Source organism: Puma concolor, chromosome A1 (genome assembly GCF_028749965.1).
Source record: "Puma concolor isolate L17-30 chromosome A1, mPumCon1.1.hap2, whole genome shotgun sequence".
NCBI lineage: Eukaryota > Metazoa > Chordata > Mammalia > Carnivora > Felidae > Puma > Puma concolor.
In genome coordinates this window covers 94901877-94920913 of record NC_141667.1, presented here as the reverse complement: position 1 = coordinate 94920913, position 19037 = coordinate 94901877, and the positions used below count along the sequence as shown (strand labels likewise).

Below are 19037 nucleotides of genomic sequence, written 5' to 3'. Positions count from 1 at the left end.
TCATAATTCATTAAGTTATTATTGTCATATGTGTATGCGGGAGGCAAAGCTATATTTCCCAAATCATCTGCAGTGGAAATGGTCAGCAGAAGCTGGAGAGATTGGCACTCTTGTCAGAGTAGCTAGTATAAGCACTCATTTAAGCATCATTAATCCTTTTTTTTTTAATATTTATTTATTTTGAGAGAGAGAGAGTCAGAGCGTGATCAAGGGAGTGGCAGAGAGAGAGGGAGACACAAAATCTGAAGCAGGCTCCAGGCTCTGAGCTGTCAGCACAGAGCCCGACATGGGCCTTGAACTCAGGAGCCATGAGATCATGACCTGAGCCAAAGTCCTATGCTCAACCGACTGAGCCACCCAGGCACCCAATTCATGTTTTTTTAAAGAGCATATTATTAATATATTTTTTTTATTTTAGAGAGAGATGGCATGAGTCATGGAGAGAGAGAGGGAGAAAGAGAGAGAGACACACACAGAGAGAATCTCAAGCAGGCTGCATGCTCAGCGTGCAGCCCGACACAGAGCTTGATCCCACAAGCCTCCCACATACACATAAGACAATAATGAGTTAATGAAATATGATGTGGGTTATTTTCTCTAAGCCTTTACCATGTGCCCAGTCACAGCTCATACCTTCACGATCACGAGCTGAGCTGAAATCAAGAGTCGGATGCTCAAATGACTGAGCCAGCCAGGCGTCTTAGTACGTGTGTTTTTAAACAGTCTGTAAATGCGTTAGAGGATTTAATCACATCTATTCACTTAAAAAACACTGTTCTCTTTCTAGCAGGTAGGTAGCACTGTTACAAACATGCATGTAGGAGTATCATGCATCCTTTTATGCTTTGAACTTATTATTTTTAACTCTGTAATTATCTGTTATTCTAAGTTGAGCAGATCATTTTTTTAATTCCTCTGTTGTAATATGTTAGCTTTTTTCCCTGTAAATTTGGTGTTGTCTGAAAATTTATGTCACATACCCTCAATTCTAGCATCAAATCTGATGAAAATATTTTATACCATTTGTTCTGGGTCTTTCCACATTGCTGCTAGCTGCTGATTATTGCATTTTGTATGAATGGTTACAGCAGAATATGTGGGTTTTTGTCAGTGGTAATATCTGAACCACTTACCCCATCCTTAGGTTGTTGGGTGGAATATTTTAAGGAGTAAAATTAAAATCGTTATTGACATTAAACCCAGCATTCTTCTCTAGGTCTGCAAAGCCTTTCTCTGTCTTAGAGGAAATAAGATTAAGTAGGGTGTCCTTTCATTTATCATTTATTCAGTAAATATTTATAAAGCATTTGCAATGTGTGAGTGATGGGGCTTGGAACTGCACTGTGGGACTATAGTGGAGAAAGAATAAACATGGTCTCCGCCCTCAGAGGCTGAGGGAACAGCAGGAAGGGCACTGAGACACCCCTCACAGGCCGAGGGAACAGCAGGAAGGGCACTTCCAGCAGGAAGGGCAATTCCACCTCCAGTGCAGTCATGAACTGGCTGCATAATTTTGGCTGATGTATGGTTCCCAAGACCTTGGTTGCCTTATTGATAAATTGAGTAATTATACCAGCTCTAACATTTTATTCTCCTACGACTTGATTTCTTCTAACTTTGACATCTGAAAATTATTTTAAAAGCATGTCATCTGTTTATAATTTTATTATTTGGTTTACTTTTTAACATTGAAGTACTTAAGATCCTATTCCCCTCTTTGAACATCAGTGCGCACACACACACACACGTGTGCACTTACATATTTTGAAGATGTGCAGTGCTTATCTTAAGGGCAGAGTTTGGCCCCGCTCTGTAAATGTGTTCAGAAAACAATATAACACAGATACTGAAGGCAGCTTGTTTTTAACTTGTAGCTAAACATGACATTCAAATGTTAATTGGATGAATAAATCTTGTTCATTTTACAGACATGGAAATGTCAATGAAATAAAACTATTTATCACAAGATAATGGTCTCCTGCCGCCAGATAAATGCCAAGATGAAGATACTTATTGAAAATGTATCAAAATATTCTATTGCTATTTATTGAAAATAAAGGTTGAGGAAAAGTTCAACTTTTCAGGTCAAACATGAGAAATGCCCTGCCTATGGTATTAATGTATTATATCATCAAACACAATGTGCATGGTGTAGGAACATGAGAAAATTCTAAGAAATAATGGCCCTTAAGTGAATCCCTTAGCTTTGTAGTGTGAAAGTTACTGGAGCCGTTCAGTGGGAGCTAGGAGGAGATACCTACTATGTATTAAGCTCTGACTATGTGCCTGACCCAGTCCCAGGTGTGTTCACTGATGCACACCTGTTCACGTGAACAGAATTTGAAAAGGATAATTATCCTCATTTACAGGTAAGGTTGAAAGCCAGATAGCTTGCAGTCACATAGAGAGTGCTGAATTCAAACAGCAGAATTCAAACTCAGAATTCAACAACAGAATTCAACAGCAGAATTCAAACTCAGCCTGGACTCCCAAGTCCAGAGATCTTCTCTTACACTTCGCCATCTCTACTTAAACTCCATAAGTCTGAATGAAATACCTTTTGCTTTTGGGGGTGTGGTTTGAGTAGATTATTTCTCTGAGTTTTATTGTAACCTGATGACCAAATACTTCTTCAGGTCTAATGATTTGATGTACTGATGAGCTTTCTTTAAGTGTTATTTTCCACTTGCCTAAAGAAGGGAGCACACTCATAAGTTCTGAGGACTTGATAGCTCTGAGTGGGACAGTAGCATTAAATTCTAGTAGTAAGACCACCTTCTGCCAGCAGTTTGTGCTTTCAAGGTCTTTAGGTAATTTTCTCTTACTACTTTATTTTGCCAATTTAGACACCTATTTCTCTACTAACCTTATGCCATAGTGGCCTTCATAAAATAAATTATTTGGATTGTTACGAATATAGGTGAATTGTCAAAGCTGTTTAAAGAAAGGAAGAGAGAACTCTTGTTCACTAGACATTGTCTTAATCTCTTAATACTGATTCCTTCTCATGTCCCTCCAGCCTTAACTATTCCTTCTCCACCTGTCACAAACACTGGGTGTTAATGGCTCCCTCCTCTGGACTGTCTGAGAATTGCAGTTTTCATCTTGGCAGTGACCTCTTTCTACCTAGTGTTTTAGTATCAATATACTCTCGATATACTTTGTCATAGTTTCACTAGCAAATGGTACGCTTCTTACTAGGAGAAACTGTGTGCCTTCCTTTTCTCTATTCCCCATGGTACTCAGCAGTGTGATTTGAACATTACAGATATTTAGTCAATGAGAGAGTGAATGAAGCATGTGTATGGTCTTTGATTTAAGAACTAGAGGGAGTATTAAGATTTCAGAGGTATTCGTACTGCACCCTTGTGAATATGGAAGTCTGTCTACCTGGTCTTTTTCCTATGCTTGTATCTATTAGTCATCTCTAAAATACATTTGGATTTTATTTATTTTTCAGAATTCCTATAGGCAATGAATGAGCAGATAATTTAACTGCTAGATGCTTACAAAGGAGAGAAGCTTGACTGTTTAAATTTCCCTCAGGAAGAAAATAGTAATTCCTATAGCACTCTTTTGATACATAAGTAATATGTGTACTAGCAAAGATTTTTTTTAAAAATATAATATTCTTCTAGTAGTTTTAGATAGACACCAAGCACCGTTGTGTCAAATGGATTACTGACAGTCTTTACCATGCACTTTTGCAGATGGAAGACCTTTAGCTCTGAAGCACATATGGGAAGGAATCCACGAGTGCTATAAGACAAGGCTGCTGCAGGAGCCATGGGACACTATTACCCAACAGGTTAGAGAATATTTTTATTTTATTATATGTCATTCTTTCCCTCTGCTCGTATTTTCTTCTCGTATTCTCTCCCCTACTCTTTTTGCCTATTTCATTTCCCTATATCCTTACAAATTTCAGTTCAGAAACAGTTTCCTTTAAAACACCTTCTCAGATCCAGAGTTGGTTTAGCCTTCCTGTTATAAACTCTCAAAACATCCTATAATTTTCCGTTATAGTGCTTATCACAATTTTAAATTATATATTTGGATAGTTTTTAAAAAACATATTAACGTCTTTCTTTGTCATTATACCGTGTGCTCCCATGTGGGCAGACCCTGTTTTCTTTCTCTTTATGGTACACCTAGCACTGATACGGTACTTATCATATAGCGAGCGGTCAATAAAAATGTATGAAGGAAATGAGAATAGAAACTAAGTTGGCATATTCACTAAGAAGTACATGATTTAGCTTGTGTCATCTACAGTGCTTCAGAGTTTTACTCATAGGTACGTTTGCCAAAAAATTAACTTTTGATTAATAATAGGTTTGCGGGGCGCCTGGGTGGCGCAGTCGGTTAAGCGTCCGACTTCAGCCAGGTCACGATCTCACGGTCCGTGAGTTCGAGCCCCACGTCGGCTCTGGGCTGATGGCTCGGAGCCTGGAGCCTGTTTCCGATTCTGTGTCTCCCTCTCTCTGCCCCTCCCCCATTCATGCTCTGTCTCTCTCTGTCCCAAAAATAAATAAATAAACGTTGAAAAAAAAAATAAAAAAAAAAATAGGTTTGCAATAAGTGATCTGAAAAAAGTAGAGAAAATGCATCTGCAAAAGTAGATATAAAAAGTAGATTTGTAAAAGTAGAGAAAAATAGATCTGTCAATCATATAAGTCATTATTACTGCCTTGCTAAAATCAGCAGTTAATTATTTTAGAAATTTAAAAATACTCATCACCTTGCAACCAATCATGGTCTCCTTAAAAATAATTTTTACTTATATCAAAAATCTTATTTTTTCCCAGCCTCTGTTAAGCTTAATCAAAGCCTCCTTTAAAAATGACCTTATCAGCCATTAAAATCTTTATGCTCTCTTATGTGTTTGATCATAATAACGACAGTTTACCTCCCAATCAGCATAAGAATCCTTAGTATCTTGTAAGTAGTTCTTTGACAGTGACTCCAAAGGACCATTTTGTAGGTTTTAATTAGGGACAAAACTAGGTTTAAGTACACAGCCCCTGAAATTAATCCTTTCCTTTCCCTTCCCATCATTGCACTCACACATAGATCTAGTCCTGTGGCCTCACCTGGAACAATTAGTAAGCCCTTGAACCTCAGGTCTGCTCCTTCACTCCCTGCTCCTACCATTAGTCACATCCTCCTAACCGTGGTGCACTTATCTTGCCTATGTGTAAACCTGCAGTAGCTTCCAAAAGCCTATGCCATGTGGTCTAAATGCCTTACTGGGGCTCTATGGCTGCCATCCCCTGGCTCCATCCTACGCTTTTGAGCTGATCTTCTACTCCTACTCCACTCTATATAGCCTCAGCTCCTTCTGAACAAGGCTTTCCATTTTCCAGAAGCTATTCTGTGCACTTTGTTCTTAGAATTCTTTCCAGACTTAAAGACTTCCCTATTGCCTTTGTTCTATCTTTATATTTCCTTTTTGTTCTCTCATGTTTCTTTCTTGAAACCACTTCAGCTCACAAAAGTGACCCCCTCTGAAATTCCAGTAGTGTAGACCAGGCATGGGTGGTTGCTATGAAGAAGGATAAAGAGTTATATAAGCAAATCCAATCATAAAGATTTTTGGCAAGAGTGTTTTATTATGCAAAGCATTTTATTTATTTAATTTGTTTTTCTTTTACCATTTATTTATTGTTGAGAGATAGAGACAGACAGAGCATGAGCAGGGGAGGGGCAGAGAAAGAGGGGGATACAGAATCCAAAGCAGGCTCCAGGCTCTGAGCTGTCAACACAGAGCCTGATGCCAGGCTCGAACCCACAAACTGTGAGATCATGTCCTGAGCTGAAGTCAGAATGCTTAACCGACTGAACCACCCAGGCGCCCTGATTTTTTTTATTTTTTAAAGGTTATTTTGAGGGAGAGAGAGTGTGTGGACAAGTGGGGGAGGGGCAGAGAGAGGGAGGGAGAGAGAGAGAGAGAGAGAGAGAGAGAATCCCCTAAGCAGGCTCCACACCTGGAGCCAGACATGGGGCTTGATCTCACGAACCATGAGATCATGACCTGAGCCAAAACCAAGAGTCAGACACTTAACTGACTGAGCCACAAAATGCCCCTATGCAAAGCGTTTTAGATTAACCTTTAAGTATTGAGTGCTACAAGTTTCAACTTCCATTGTTCTGCTAGTGACCACAGACTGTCTCCAAATGTATACTGTAGTGTCAGAATCCACAGGACCCAGAAAATGTTTGGTTACAAGAGTCCAGGAAGATGGCAAAAAGTAGAGGCAAAAGATAGATAACAAAGATCCTGAAACACACATGTATTTCACTTTAGTGCCTTTTTTGTCTGTTCCTTTTAATTTCCATTTTGCGTTTTGTTCCTGAGCCCAATTCTTATCCTTTTCCTTTTTCTGCCACTAGCAGCCCTGTTATTAATCTCAGTGCAAGACCATAGCACAATTCCTGGTGATCTGTGTCATTTTGGGTTTTAATTCTATGTGCCTCTGTTCTGACTTGTGACCTATGAACAAGACTTTGGACTCAACTGTATTTTCTTAGTTTCCTAATACCACGTTACCAACAGATTTCTTTCTATTGATAGAATCGTAAGTTGCTAAACCAGCCAAATGAACCAATCTGTACATGGATTGTTTTTAAAGAAATTGACTAATATCTTTTCATTTGTGGATACTTAAGTGGCAGATAGACAGCTTATTAACAGACCATCTTTTTCCTACCTGTCATAGTATAGTAGTAATGATGAAATCACAATAAGCGCTGATTATTAACACCCAAGCGTGGGGCTCACTTACTGGGAGGGATGGTTGGTATCACCAAAGTACGGCACAACTGTAATATTTAGTTGTTCCTTTGGAACTTGTCTTATGGGGATTGATCTGTGGACAGGTATCCCACTTTTGGCAACAAACTTTGTTTAAGCTTTAGAATTGCTTGTCACGGTGCATGTCCAGTGTTTAAAGACCTTGCCAGGGAAACTCTTTTGTTGCCTTTGCATTCCTGACATGTGAAAGTCATCATGAATATCTCCTTTGGAGGTCTTGGCTTTTAATCCTAGATTTGTTAATGAGTTGGTATTTGCATGCTTTTTTTTTGCTTGAGATGTTTGAGAGAGTGGGTCTTCATTTTTGTAAAGCCCATCTGGAGAAAAAGTAGGGTGTCCTCAGTGGGGTAATGGGGATGGTGTGATGCAGCACTAGGGGAGAATGAGCTGATAGAAGATTGGCGACACTGAATGGTAAATAGCGTTTTGCAGAATTATACTAAAGAGCCATTAGCTTGCAGACTGAACGTGATAATAATATCCTGTCCTCCAGAGTGGCTTAAAGACAAAAGCAGCCCTCACATAATATAAAATGCATTTCACTTCATTTTAAGGCTTGATTGTGCTCATATAGTTTGTTGCTCTTCATCTTTAGTAATCACACTTCTGTTCTCTCAGCATTTGTCTTGATGATAAGGACCTGTTCATGTCAGACATGAATGCTCTCTTTTGACGACAAGCCACTAATGAATCTCATACATTTGATTATGGTGATTACTTACCTGCTTTTGTCCAATATTACGAATTACCTATTATCTCAACCCTGTAGCCTAATAAAGAACTTCTGAAAGTAAGTTAACAGATGCCTAGGTTGGATCTGCCCAAATTGGTACAATGAATGTTACAATAATGATCACTCATAGGTGTGGGCTGTTTTAGGTAAAGAACTCCTGTGATCTTGGCACAGACTAAAAGTCATAATATAAGAAAGTATACCTTCAATTTTACTTCAAGATGTGTGTGTTTATGTATGTGTGTGTGTAAGTGGTCAGATAAGTAATTGTTTTGTACTAGTTTCTTGTTTGTCAACTTTATATTATGGAAAATTATAAACATATACAAAAGTAGAGGTAATAGTATAATACATTTAAAAACTAATGGTCAATCTTATTTATTTTAGTGTCTTACCCAATCTGGAATTTTTTAAAGCAAATCCTAGATATGATATCTCATCCATAAAAATTTAAGTATGTATCTGTAAAATATAAGGGCTTTGCACCAGTATTTATAGAAGCTATATCCATAATAGCCCAAATGGAAACAACTCTGGTGTCCTTCAGAGCATGGAGATTAAACAAAGTGGTACACCCTTACTAGGGAATACTACTAGGTAATACAAAGGAACCAATTACTGATATGCTGACCAACCTGGATGAGTGTCCAGAGAATTATTCTCAGTACAAAAAGCCAACCTCAAAAGGTTGCATAGTATATGATTCCATTTAATCTAACATTTTTCAAGTGACAAAATTATAGATTAGAGAATGAATCTGTGGTTGTTGGGTGTTAGAGAAGAAGGTGTTCCTGGGAAGGAAGAGGGTATGGCTATAAAAGGCAACATGAGGGAGCCTTGTATCAATGGAAATATCCTGTAACTGAGTGCATCAATGTTAGTATCTTGGTTGTGATATTGTACTATAGTTTTGTAAGATGTTACCACTGGGGAACTGGGTGAAGGGTATGAATGATCTTTTTTTTTTAAATGTTTATTTATTTTTGAGAGAGAGAGGGAGAACAAGTTAGGGAGGTGCAGAGAGAGAGGAAGACAGAATCTGAAGCAGGCTCCAGACTCTGAACTGTCACTGCAGAGCCCAACGTGGGGCTTGAACCCATGAACTGTGAGATCATGACCTCAGCTGAAGTCAGACACTTAACCAACTGAGCCACCCAGGTGCCCCATGAATGATCTTTTTGTATCATTTCTTATGACTACATGTGATTCTACAGTTATCTCAAAATAAAAAGTTTAAAAAAAGATAAGAACTCTTAAAAATAACATAACCACATTTCTATTATCACAAATAAATTAATAATTTCTTAATATTAAGTAAGCAATTGATGCTTAAATTTTCATAATTGTTTTTTTATAGTTTCTTTGAATCAGGATTCAAATAAGGCTTATAAATTAAAATGTTTAACAACCCTTAAGACTTTTGAAACTAAGATTCTCATTCCCCTCTCTCTCTTTTTTTCCTCACAAATTTTTGTTGGAGAAACAAGGTTTTTGGTCCTGTAGTATTTGTAGTCTGTTGTTTTGTTGTTATTGTTTTGTTTTGTTTTGTTTTGTTTCTGATTGTATCTCTGTGATGTTGTTTGGTGTGTTCCTTCCTGCGTTTTCCTTAAACTTGTAGTTAGACCTGGAGGCTTGATCAGATTCAGGTTTGTTTTTGGGGGCATGAATACTTCATAGATGATTCTGGATACTTCTATCAAGAGGCACATAATGTTTGGTTATCTTTCTTTTTTGTGTTGTTAGAAGCCATTCATGATTATTGCCTAGATCCATTAACTCATTAGGGGTTGCAAAATAGTGATGTTCTAATTCTATCATCCATTATTTATGAGCTGGACTGCTTTATAACAGCAGTTTCCTTCACCAGCTTAGTTACTTGAGGTATGTTTCGTATAGAAAATGCAGGGTAAATGTTCTAGCATTTAAGATAATGAGCTGGTTCTCTAGCATCCTAAGGTGACCAAGAAATTTTTCTTTTTTTTTTTTTTTAATTTTTTTTTTCAACATTTATTTATTTTTGCGACAGAGACAGAGCATGAATGGGGGAGGGGCAGAGAGAGAGGGAGACACAGAATCGGAAACAGGCTCCAGGCTCTGAGCCATCAGCCCAGAGCCTGACGCGGGGCTCGAACTCCCGGACCGCGAGATCGTGACCTGGCTGAAGTCGGACGCTTAACCGACTGCGCCACCCAGGCGCCCCAAGAAATTTTTCTTATGTATCTTTGTGGACTTGTGGATGTAAATGTTTTATGCATTTCAATTCATTATAGTAATTATCTTTATGGTTGCTTGATTTGCCTCATGTTTGGCCACTGAAAGTCTCTTTAAGTTGGCCCCTGAGTTATTTTGATATAACCCAAGTAGCTTTTTGGTTTGAAAAGTTGTTGCTGGTTGCCCATTCATGTCGTGCAATTCATGCCCAGACTTACCCCCCCATCTGCAAAGGAGGCTTGCTTTCTTTCAGAGCCTTTATCAAGGTGCTGGAGCCAGACAGGGTGAATACCACCTCTTACTAGCTGTATGAATTTGGGCAAATTACAGAAACTCTCTGTGTCTTATTTTTCCATTAAAGATAATGACAGCATCTACCAAGAGTTGTTGGGAAGACTAAGAAAGAGGGTTGCATACAAAACTCATCCTGTGCCATATCTCCTTGCACATATTTTCTAACATCTGAACTGTGTACTTTAAGTTTGGAAACCAAAACTTTTGAGGTACTTTGTTTTTTGATCCCACATGTCTGGGGAAGGCTGAGTACAAATAAATGAATGGGATTGGGTAGATAAAGTTGGAAAGAAACTCGTTATGTTTCCTTGTGTGATCCCTTATAAGTATATGAGAACTGGATTAAATATTGGCAGGAAATAGAGTTAAGAGGAACCTGTGCAATGCACATTTTACATATCCCAAATACCATTAATTTCATTTTGAAGACTTCATCATGTCTAAAACATGCAAAAATATGGTAATTAATTTCAGTGAGTTTTCATCGTATTTCCATGATAATCTCTCAGGGTAAAAAAAAAAAAAGAAAACACAATAAAAAACAAAACTCCTTAGACACCTTTTGGTGAAGAGATTGCTTTTGACTCTCGGTGATGCAGGAAGTCACTGGTTAAGGAGTCTTAAATAATGAAGCTTGATGTGTTGCCTCGTGATTTATAATGATGGCTGATAAACTGATGATTTAATTGTGCTTCCTCTAGTAATAATCTTAAGTGCTCAAGTGAAGTTCCAGTGATTGGCTTTCTTCTGAACTCAGTCTCCCTGGAGTCTTTAGGCATCTCTTTTACACAACATCCGATAACTGACTTTTAACTGTTCCTATTTTAAATAATACAAATCAATTATAACACACAGCTGTTTAACAAAACTTCTCGACGTTGGTACAGGTCTCTGTGGGTATTTCCTGATGGCTCATAATGACATCAATTTAGTGCACCTGGTAGGATCTGTGTGCACTGGAAGTGGCTTAATTCTTAAATGACAAGAAAATTAAGAAGCCTTTTATGGATTGTTGCTGCTGCTTCAAAATCACTGCCAGCACCATTGCAGACTCTTTCATGGTGCAGTTTTATTTAAATGGCACTGCAGACACCATGTGATTGTTTCCTCTGTAATTTGCCGCTAATTTGTTGATTCTGGGTTTCTAGGTATTCATTCTGGACATTCATAAGTAACTTTAGTGGGTAGGTTTTATAGTGCCGTAGTAAATGCGTCTAGCTTGCAGACTTTTTGTAGAAACTTTCCAGTGTTTTCACAGTACTCAATGATTCTACCACACTGTACTATCTTACGAGAGTAGAATATGCTTTCATCACTGTATCTCATTTTCTTTGGTATCTTAAGATAATGATGACAGTGCTATTTTTCTCTGTCTCTATTAGTAATTATTTCTAGATTGTCAGTCTGCACATGCATTGTGACTTTTAATATTTATTGAATGCTGATGCTGTACTTCACTTTCCATATTCATTTTTTTAATCAATTCAGAAATATCCATTGTCACTTACACTCCACTGTGCTTTTCTTCTTGTGGGGTAAAAAACACATTTTCATAAGTTTTGCTTGTTCCTTAGATTAAGAAGTATATGAAACCTTGTTCTCTTTATCTTTTACTAAATAATTAATTTCTCTCACAATTTTCTTTGATTTTACACCCTGAAATGTTTTTAGAAAGCCTTAACTTTATCCTAGATGCTATTTAGTCACTGGTATGATATTATTTTCTCATCCAACTTTTACTTTTTAAAGTTTTCTGGCCATTAGCCACTAATTAAGTGTTCAGAATAGTCTAAGTAGAATTGAGGGAGGTGTGATTTATTATGTAAGACCCTTGTCTTACTAAATTAATTTCTAAGATGTTTTGTTTTATTCCATTTAAATGAGAGTTCACGTAAATAAGCAAGGAAAGCTTTTTTTTTTTTTATAAATAACCAGCTTATATTGGTATATTTGGGTTTTATTTCTTTAAATTGAAATTTATTTCACTAGGCAATGAAAACAAGAGACTGGTTAACGTACTTTGTCATATGTATATCTGATTAAGCAGAATATTGCTTGGCTTTTTACCATTACAGTTGCACTTTTGACTCAGCACATGCCTTGACTTTATATAAGACTTTGTTTAAGGAATTTGCCAGCATTTCACTGATCCTTGAAATTTCTCTTTCTAAAAAAGGAGCAGCTCATAAATGTAAAAACAAAATGCCATTTAAAATATTTATAATTAATTTTAATACTAATCTTAGCACATTTCATTTTGATAATTACCATCAATTTTTAATTTTTAATAAACATCTTAGTTCTAAAACTTTATGTTTGAGGAACATTTGTATTCTCATTTCCAGTTTTTGAGAAAGAGGTTAATGGTGGGTAGGCAGGAAGAAGCAGCTAGAGGTAGATAGAGAAGCCTGGGGGAGCAGAAAGGCAGGCACAAGACCTGGAGGGGGGATGGCAGGTGGACTGTGCAGACACACATATTCACAGGTAGGTTTTGAGTCCCCTGTAAGGGTATAAGCTTCCTAAGAAAGATGCTATTTGTTTCATCTTTAAAAAAAATTTTTTTTTACATTTATTTGAGAGACAGAGCACAAGTGAGGAGGGGCAGAGAGAGAAGGAGACAGAATCCGAAGCAGGCTCTAGGCTCTGAGCTGTCAGCAGAGAGCCCGACGTGAGGCTTGAACTCACAAACCGTGAGATCATGACTTGAGCTGAAGTTGGACACTCAACCAACTGAGCCACTCAGGCACCCCATGTTTCATCTTATTTTTGACACCATGGTGCCTGCACACACATATTCTACCATGTAATTATTGCACATTTCTTATTCCACTTCCTACCCTTTACAGATTCTTTTTTCACCTGTTGTTTTCCTGATTCTTTTCCATGTGAACTGTTATATTCTCCATATTTTATTTGCAGTGTATATTTTATAGTTTAAAATTTGGCCAATAAATAGGGATAATACCAAAGTATATAAAGCAGGTGTACAAATCATTACAATTATTATATAATATTATCTTTTCAGTATATTAATTCATTTCTACTTCCTTCTATCCAATCTGAATTTCAGAAGTATTTCAAGTGGTATATACACATATAGTCTAATATAATAATGCATATACTATAACCATCAAAGCAAGTGAATAAGAACTCAGTGATGGAGGGGGAAAGACGCTTGGGACAGAAACATCTAAGCTAAGGGTGATTTCTGAGTTTTCTAGAACAACAAGTAACAAAAAGGGAAAGCCAATTAAATCCGTTGCTTTTATTCTGTTATGGAAGGATGCAGACAAGTTTATCAGGAGAAACAAAATTCTCTTGTGTTAAATTTTAGTAAGATAATTTTACAAATATGAAAAATTAGTCTCCTTTATAGATACCACATAAACCAACTTCAGGAGATGGGGAGAGAATGAAGTCAAGTTGAGGTATTCTGAGAGTTACAGTAATCTATATTGCACATTTGGATATATATGGCAAAGGCCCTTATTAGCAGCTTACTGTTCAGAGTCAGCCTGCAGATGTTTTTTGAGTGCTTTGAAATTTTTTTGAATTTGAATGCCTTTGGACTGGATATGTGCTCTGTAGTTAACCATGGTCACTTCCCCTCCCTATTGCTTCATACCTTGTCTACGCTTATTTACTTTGCCTACCTGTTTTCTAAAGGCATTTGTGTTTGCCTATTCCTACATTGATACAAGATGCAAAGAAAGATCTTAGAGATTCTGTATGATTCTGAATTTGTGAATCATGGTATGTATTTTGGACTGTCCTCAGATAAAAGTGCTATCACCTGGGCTTGCATTTTTAATAATTGCTGTTTTTGTCTGATTAACAAAAGTGATACATACTGATAATGTTTAACAAAATACAAAATAGCAAGAAGAAATGAAAAATTACTCATAATCTCAAACATTCAGTGGTACCATTGTTAACCTTTCAGTGCATAGCTTTCTAATGTATATATATGGGGGCACCTGGGTGCTCAGTTGGTTAAGTGACTGACTTCACCTCAGGTCATGATCTCGCAGTTCTTGACTTTGAGCCCTGCGTCAGGCTCTGTGCTGATGGCTCAGAGCCTGGAGTCTGCTTCGGATTCTGTGTCTCCATCTCTCTCTGCCCCTCTGCTGCTTGCGCTCTGTTTCTCTCTCTCTCAAAAATAAATAATCATTAAAAAAATTTTAAATATATACATATGTAATATATATATTCACATATATGTATATATTATATATAAATATACACAAATACAAATGAGATTATACTATGCACCTGGTGTTTGAAATTTACATCGCAGACATCTTTTTATGTCAATACTTAAATACATCTAAGTTTTCCCTTTTTTTAAGTTGATTTTGTTTATTTTGAGATAGAGCATGCATGTGTGAGCAGGGGAGGGGAAGATAGAAAGAGAGAACCCCAAGCAGGCTCTGCCCTGTCAGCACAGAGCCCGAAATGGGGCTCAATCTCACAAACTGTGAGATCATGACCGGAGCCAATATCAAGAGTCAGACTCATAACCAACTGAGCAACCCAGGTACCCCTAAATTTTCCTTTTAATAACTATGTAGAATTCTAAGGCCAATGCCATAATCATTTTAACCTATTTTATATTTTGAACTGAGTTATTTTCCAATTGTTTGTCTTATAAACAATTCCTAAGTGAACATCCTTGTATTTATAATCTGTGTGGTTGTCAGATTATTTCTTTGGAATAAATCCTTAGAAGTCAAATTGGTGAGTCAGTAAGTATTCACATTTAAAGATTTTGTTAAATATTCCCATGTGTACTAATTCTTACTACCCGTAGTATATTAGAGAACTAATTGTCCTAAGTACTCACTGACACTGGTCACAATTGTTCTTCTTAAAGTGGTACAATCTGATGTCAACCAGGCTTCTGACAGGAGTCTTGTACTTGAACCCTGAGTTACTGATGAATAGCTGAAATGTGAATTTTTCTTGCAATTCACTGGCACATACATTTTAGACACTAGGTAAGTTGACATAAGGTCGTAACTAAAGGGTCTGACTTCCATTCTTGCCAACACTGAGCACTGTTTCTGCTGTCCAGAGGCAGCTCACAGGAGTACCTGCCAGCAAGGCTGAGGCTTCTATTTTTATGTAAGCCCTATTAGATTTGCACAAATGATTGAACAGAATTCATGGAAACTTGTAAGTCTTGCTCCTTTAAGTATGGAAGGTAGGATCTTAGAGAGCAAGATTTTTGCCAGCAAGAATTATCAGTTACCCACTGTACCCATTTAACAAGATTGTATGTAATTGAGTAAAACTATATCTGAAGGGGCCTGCCAAGTGATGTAACTATCAATACACTGCCCTGCAAACAATTAAAAGTTAGCATTTTGAATACTTTGAAAGTAGTATCCATTTAGGTTCGAAAGAACATCTTCCAAACTGAAAAATTTGATTTTGGCACAGTTGTGCTTAAACTGTTCCTCCTGGCAATAATTAGCTGCTAGATTAATGTATTCTTTAAATAGAACAAGGTCATCACCACATGGACGGGTGCTTGTCTCTCTGTTTCCTGCCACAGGAAATCAAGTATTCAATTCTTCTAAAAGCCATATGAAAGTGGAAATAAATTTATGTGTGGGGCATGAATGGAACTCTATTATACAACCTTTTACGATTAGAATTTATCTTGCCTAAAGATTATTCTAGTAATAATAGCTAACATTTATGGAGAGTTTCTCAAGTACCAGGCATTCTTCTGAATACACATATTATTTCACTTAATCTTCTGAACTCTCCTAACAGGCTGAATCTATTCTCCAAACTTTAGAGAAGGAAAAACTGAGGCACAAAGTCATAAGATAACCTGCTAAAGGTCAAACATCTACTGAATGACAGAATCAGAATTTGAGCTTATGACCTAGAGAGCTCATGTGTTAATGACTATTTTGTTTCTCCCACAATGCTAATCTTTTTCTCAAGATGTTATCATATTGAAGATATGTTAAAGTAGATCTGAACCCTTTCTGGGTCATGGGCCTCTGTGAGAATCTGATGAAAACTCTGGAGGCTTTTCCTAGACATATAGTATTTTGCAACCCTAATCCGCCAACCCCTCAACAAGACATCCAAATCCTTGGAACTTGTAATGGCCATTGTGGATTAGAACTCAACATTCACCCTATCCTGCTTCTCTTCTCCCCTTCCTGTACTGCAGACATTGGAAAGCTGAAACATGATTCTCCATCTCCTTTTTGGAGAGGTGTCTGAATTTGATTTAGGTTCATCATATTAGATGCATTTGTGCAGGATTTGGAAGGTAGAGGTGTTGGAGGCTGCGCTTTGTTGGAAACACTGCAGGTTGCAGAGGTTTTCTGTATGGCTCCAGCATTGGTCACTAACTTTGGGTGTGTCAAGAGGGAGAGGATGGCCAATCATTTTGCTGGTGTGAATTGCAACAGGTGTGGTGTGGCCCTGGCAATGGCCACAGTAGAGGCAAGTTTCTGATCATGGGAGTGGAGGTGTGATTCTAGAATGACGGATTCCTGATCTGAAAAGAAGCAGTAGGTCCCGTGGTGTCCAATTCTCCAGTATGGATTTGGAAATTATTCTTGGAAAGTCATTTAGAATTTGTTTTTTCAACCCTCCCAATGAGGGTTTCAGCTAGTCAGATGTTTGTTGCAACTGAACCTTGATTGCTACAGTAATGTATAGCTGGACCTGAGGATAGTTTTTTTCAACAGGTTGGAAGTTTGGCTCTGAAGTCAGAAATACTTGGATTCTTATTTAAGTTCTACTTATTAACATTGTGACCAAGAACAAATTGTTAGACTTTTCCCCTTCCTCATTTTCAGAATGGGAGATTATTTGTATATGGGGACCATTATAAGGACTACCTTGTTGGGTTGTTGTGAGAATTATGTGAATTCATGCATGTGATCTGTTTAGCATAATGTTTGGCATATAGTTGATACTAAGGGTGTGAGTTCTTATTGCCATTAATCCATTAATACTGTGAAAAAGAAAAGTAGTGGACATAATTTCTGATTTGTGTAAAATATAGCACTGCAATAGTCAATAGGATAATTGTTGTCAAGTTTCCTACAGCAGTATATTCACAGGCACAAACTGATAGTTTATTGAGAAAGGAGCTGCCTAGAGTACTTAGGAGTTGTATTTACTTAGTCAACTAAATAAAGAGTTTTGTAGTTCTCATTCAAAACAGCATTCAAAGAGTTCTCCTTCCTCAGGAGAGAACTTCAGCTATTTCAGTGTGCTGTATTTTATGTGATGGGATTGACACATCATGGGAGCAGTGTCCCAAGGCTGTGAGAGCAGAAGTAGCCCATCTGGGCCTGTGAGAACTCATCTCCACAGCGCTTCTCCCTGAGCCATGGTGTGAGCAGCTTCATTCTAAAATCTGTAGTTGTTATTGGACCTGTGGCTAAGCCTACAGCTTCCTATTGAGACATAGATATATCTTAGCATACCCTACAATACATCTAAAATTGAATACTATAGATACTGTCGTCAATTTTTTAAACCACTTGCTGGTAAAAGGAGGTGAATTGAATACATGTCTAAGTAGCTTCCTCTAATCAATATGACCCTTTCTGTCAGGCTTTCTCCCTATCCACTTGCTCATCCCCAGCCTTATTCAATTAGTCGTTAATAACCAAGAACGTAGTGGCCTGTCCCTCAAATCCTCAAACGGCAGTAAGGCAGGTTTTTCAAATTTAGATTTGTTAATATGCAGCCTGTGGGGAAGTCCATGAAAGGGCGGTCAGAACAGTATACACCTTAGATCACAGAAGTGCTTATATAACCCATTTAAAAGGTTCCTAAAGCCTTCCTCCCCCCAACTTGATTTGCAGGTTGTCCCACAATCAAATTAATTTCAAACAGCTGATAAAGGAGAAAATATATTTAAGAGTCCTATAAAATGATCACTTTTGATCCTTCAAAGTCCATCTCCTACATAGAAAAGATCAACAAAATGCACTTCTTTCCACATTTTATTTAAATTTTTCACAGTCATGTTTGACATCAATGTTGCCACCAGGAAAGGCTAAATGATCATTAGTGCTGGTCTCTTGAATATGTGGGTGATGTTTCCCCATGGACTTCGATTTAGAAGAATTAAGCTATAACTTGACGCAAATTTGACCATTGATCAAAACAGCTGTCCCTATAGGTGTGAACCTTATAGAACAATCTCAAAACAAATCTTTCTCCTACTGATGAAGCTTTAATCAAATCATGATCATTTTGTGTACTCTGATCTCCAGAAATTATTGTGTCAGCTAATTTGTGTTTCATACTGGCTTCTGGAAATTCCCTTGTGTGAATGGGGTTATCTCAGGGCTATTCTCTGTGTATATTACAGTATTTGTGAGAATGCATGGGGGAAGAGAGGCCATATGTGGGAGAGGCCAAGTAAACAAGATAGATCTTTGGAAACTGCCACCTGACTTCAGTCAAAGTATGCCACCTTCTGGGTTTTTTTGGGTCATTGTAAGGTTTTATTTCCAAAAAGTGTTCTGGTGCTTTAAAATTTTCAGAAACATCTGAGCTAGAGGATATTTTGCATAGATATAATTCAAACAATTGTCAAGTTAAAGCTAGGCAACTAACCTTGCCCTGTTCCTTGACAAGGGGAATTTTAGTTTTGAGACATGCCAGGTCTGTCTTTTGAGAGAGTCAAGTCAGGAATATGTAAGCCTATATTGTTTCTAGCAGGTTGCTCAGAAAATAAAAGCCTTTTCGTCTTAACTGAAATCAGTGTGGCCAGGCCTACCTTTGCATCTGCTGAAGTCATTTTGTGGAGTGATTGAATAAAAATCGTTCTTAGATTCCATAGCCTTGGATGTTACAGAGTTCATTCTATCAAACAAATGACTTCTAGCATCTAATGATATGACTCAGAAGGAAGATGATCAGAGTGTTTGAGTTAATTGTCCATCCTGCCACTTCACAAGGCACAGACTTTTGGCCCCTTGGGTATGTGTG

General features: G+C 37.5%; 1 protein-coding gene across 7 annotated transcripts in view; it reads left to right on the top strand.

Annotated features, from left to right (window-relative positions):
- Positions 1 to 19037, top strand: part of ATG10 (autophagy related 10) — a 451299-nt gene that overhangs the window by 353450 nt on the left and 78812 nt on the right. For all 7 annotated transcript variants that reach the window (XR_015248272.1, XM_086697540.1, XM_025924154.2 and 4 more), the window contains one exon: positions 3711 to 3808. Coding sequence is in view for 6 of the 7 variants with exons in the window: in XM_086697540.1 (XP_086553666.1) it covers positions 3711 to 3808 (98 nt within the window). In the remaining variant the exon portion in view is untranslated. The remainder of the gene's footprint in view (positions 1 to 3710; positions 3809 to 19037) is intronic.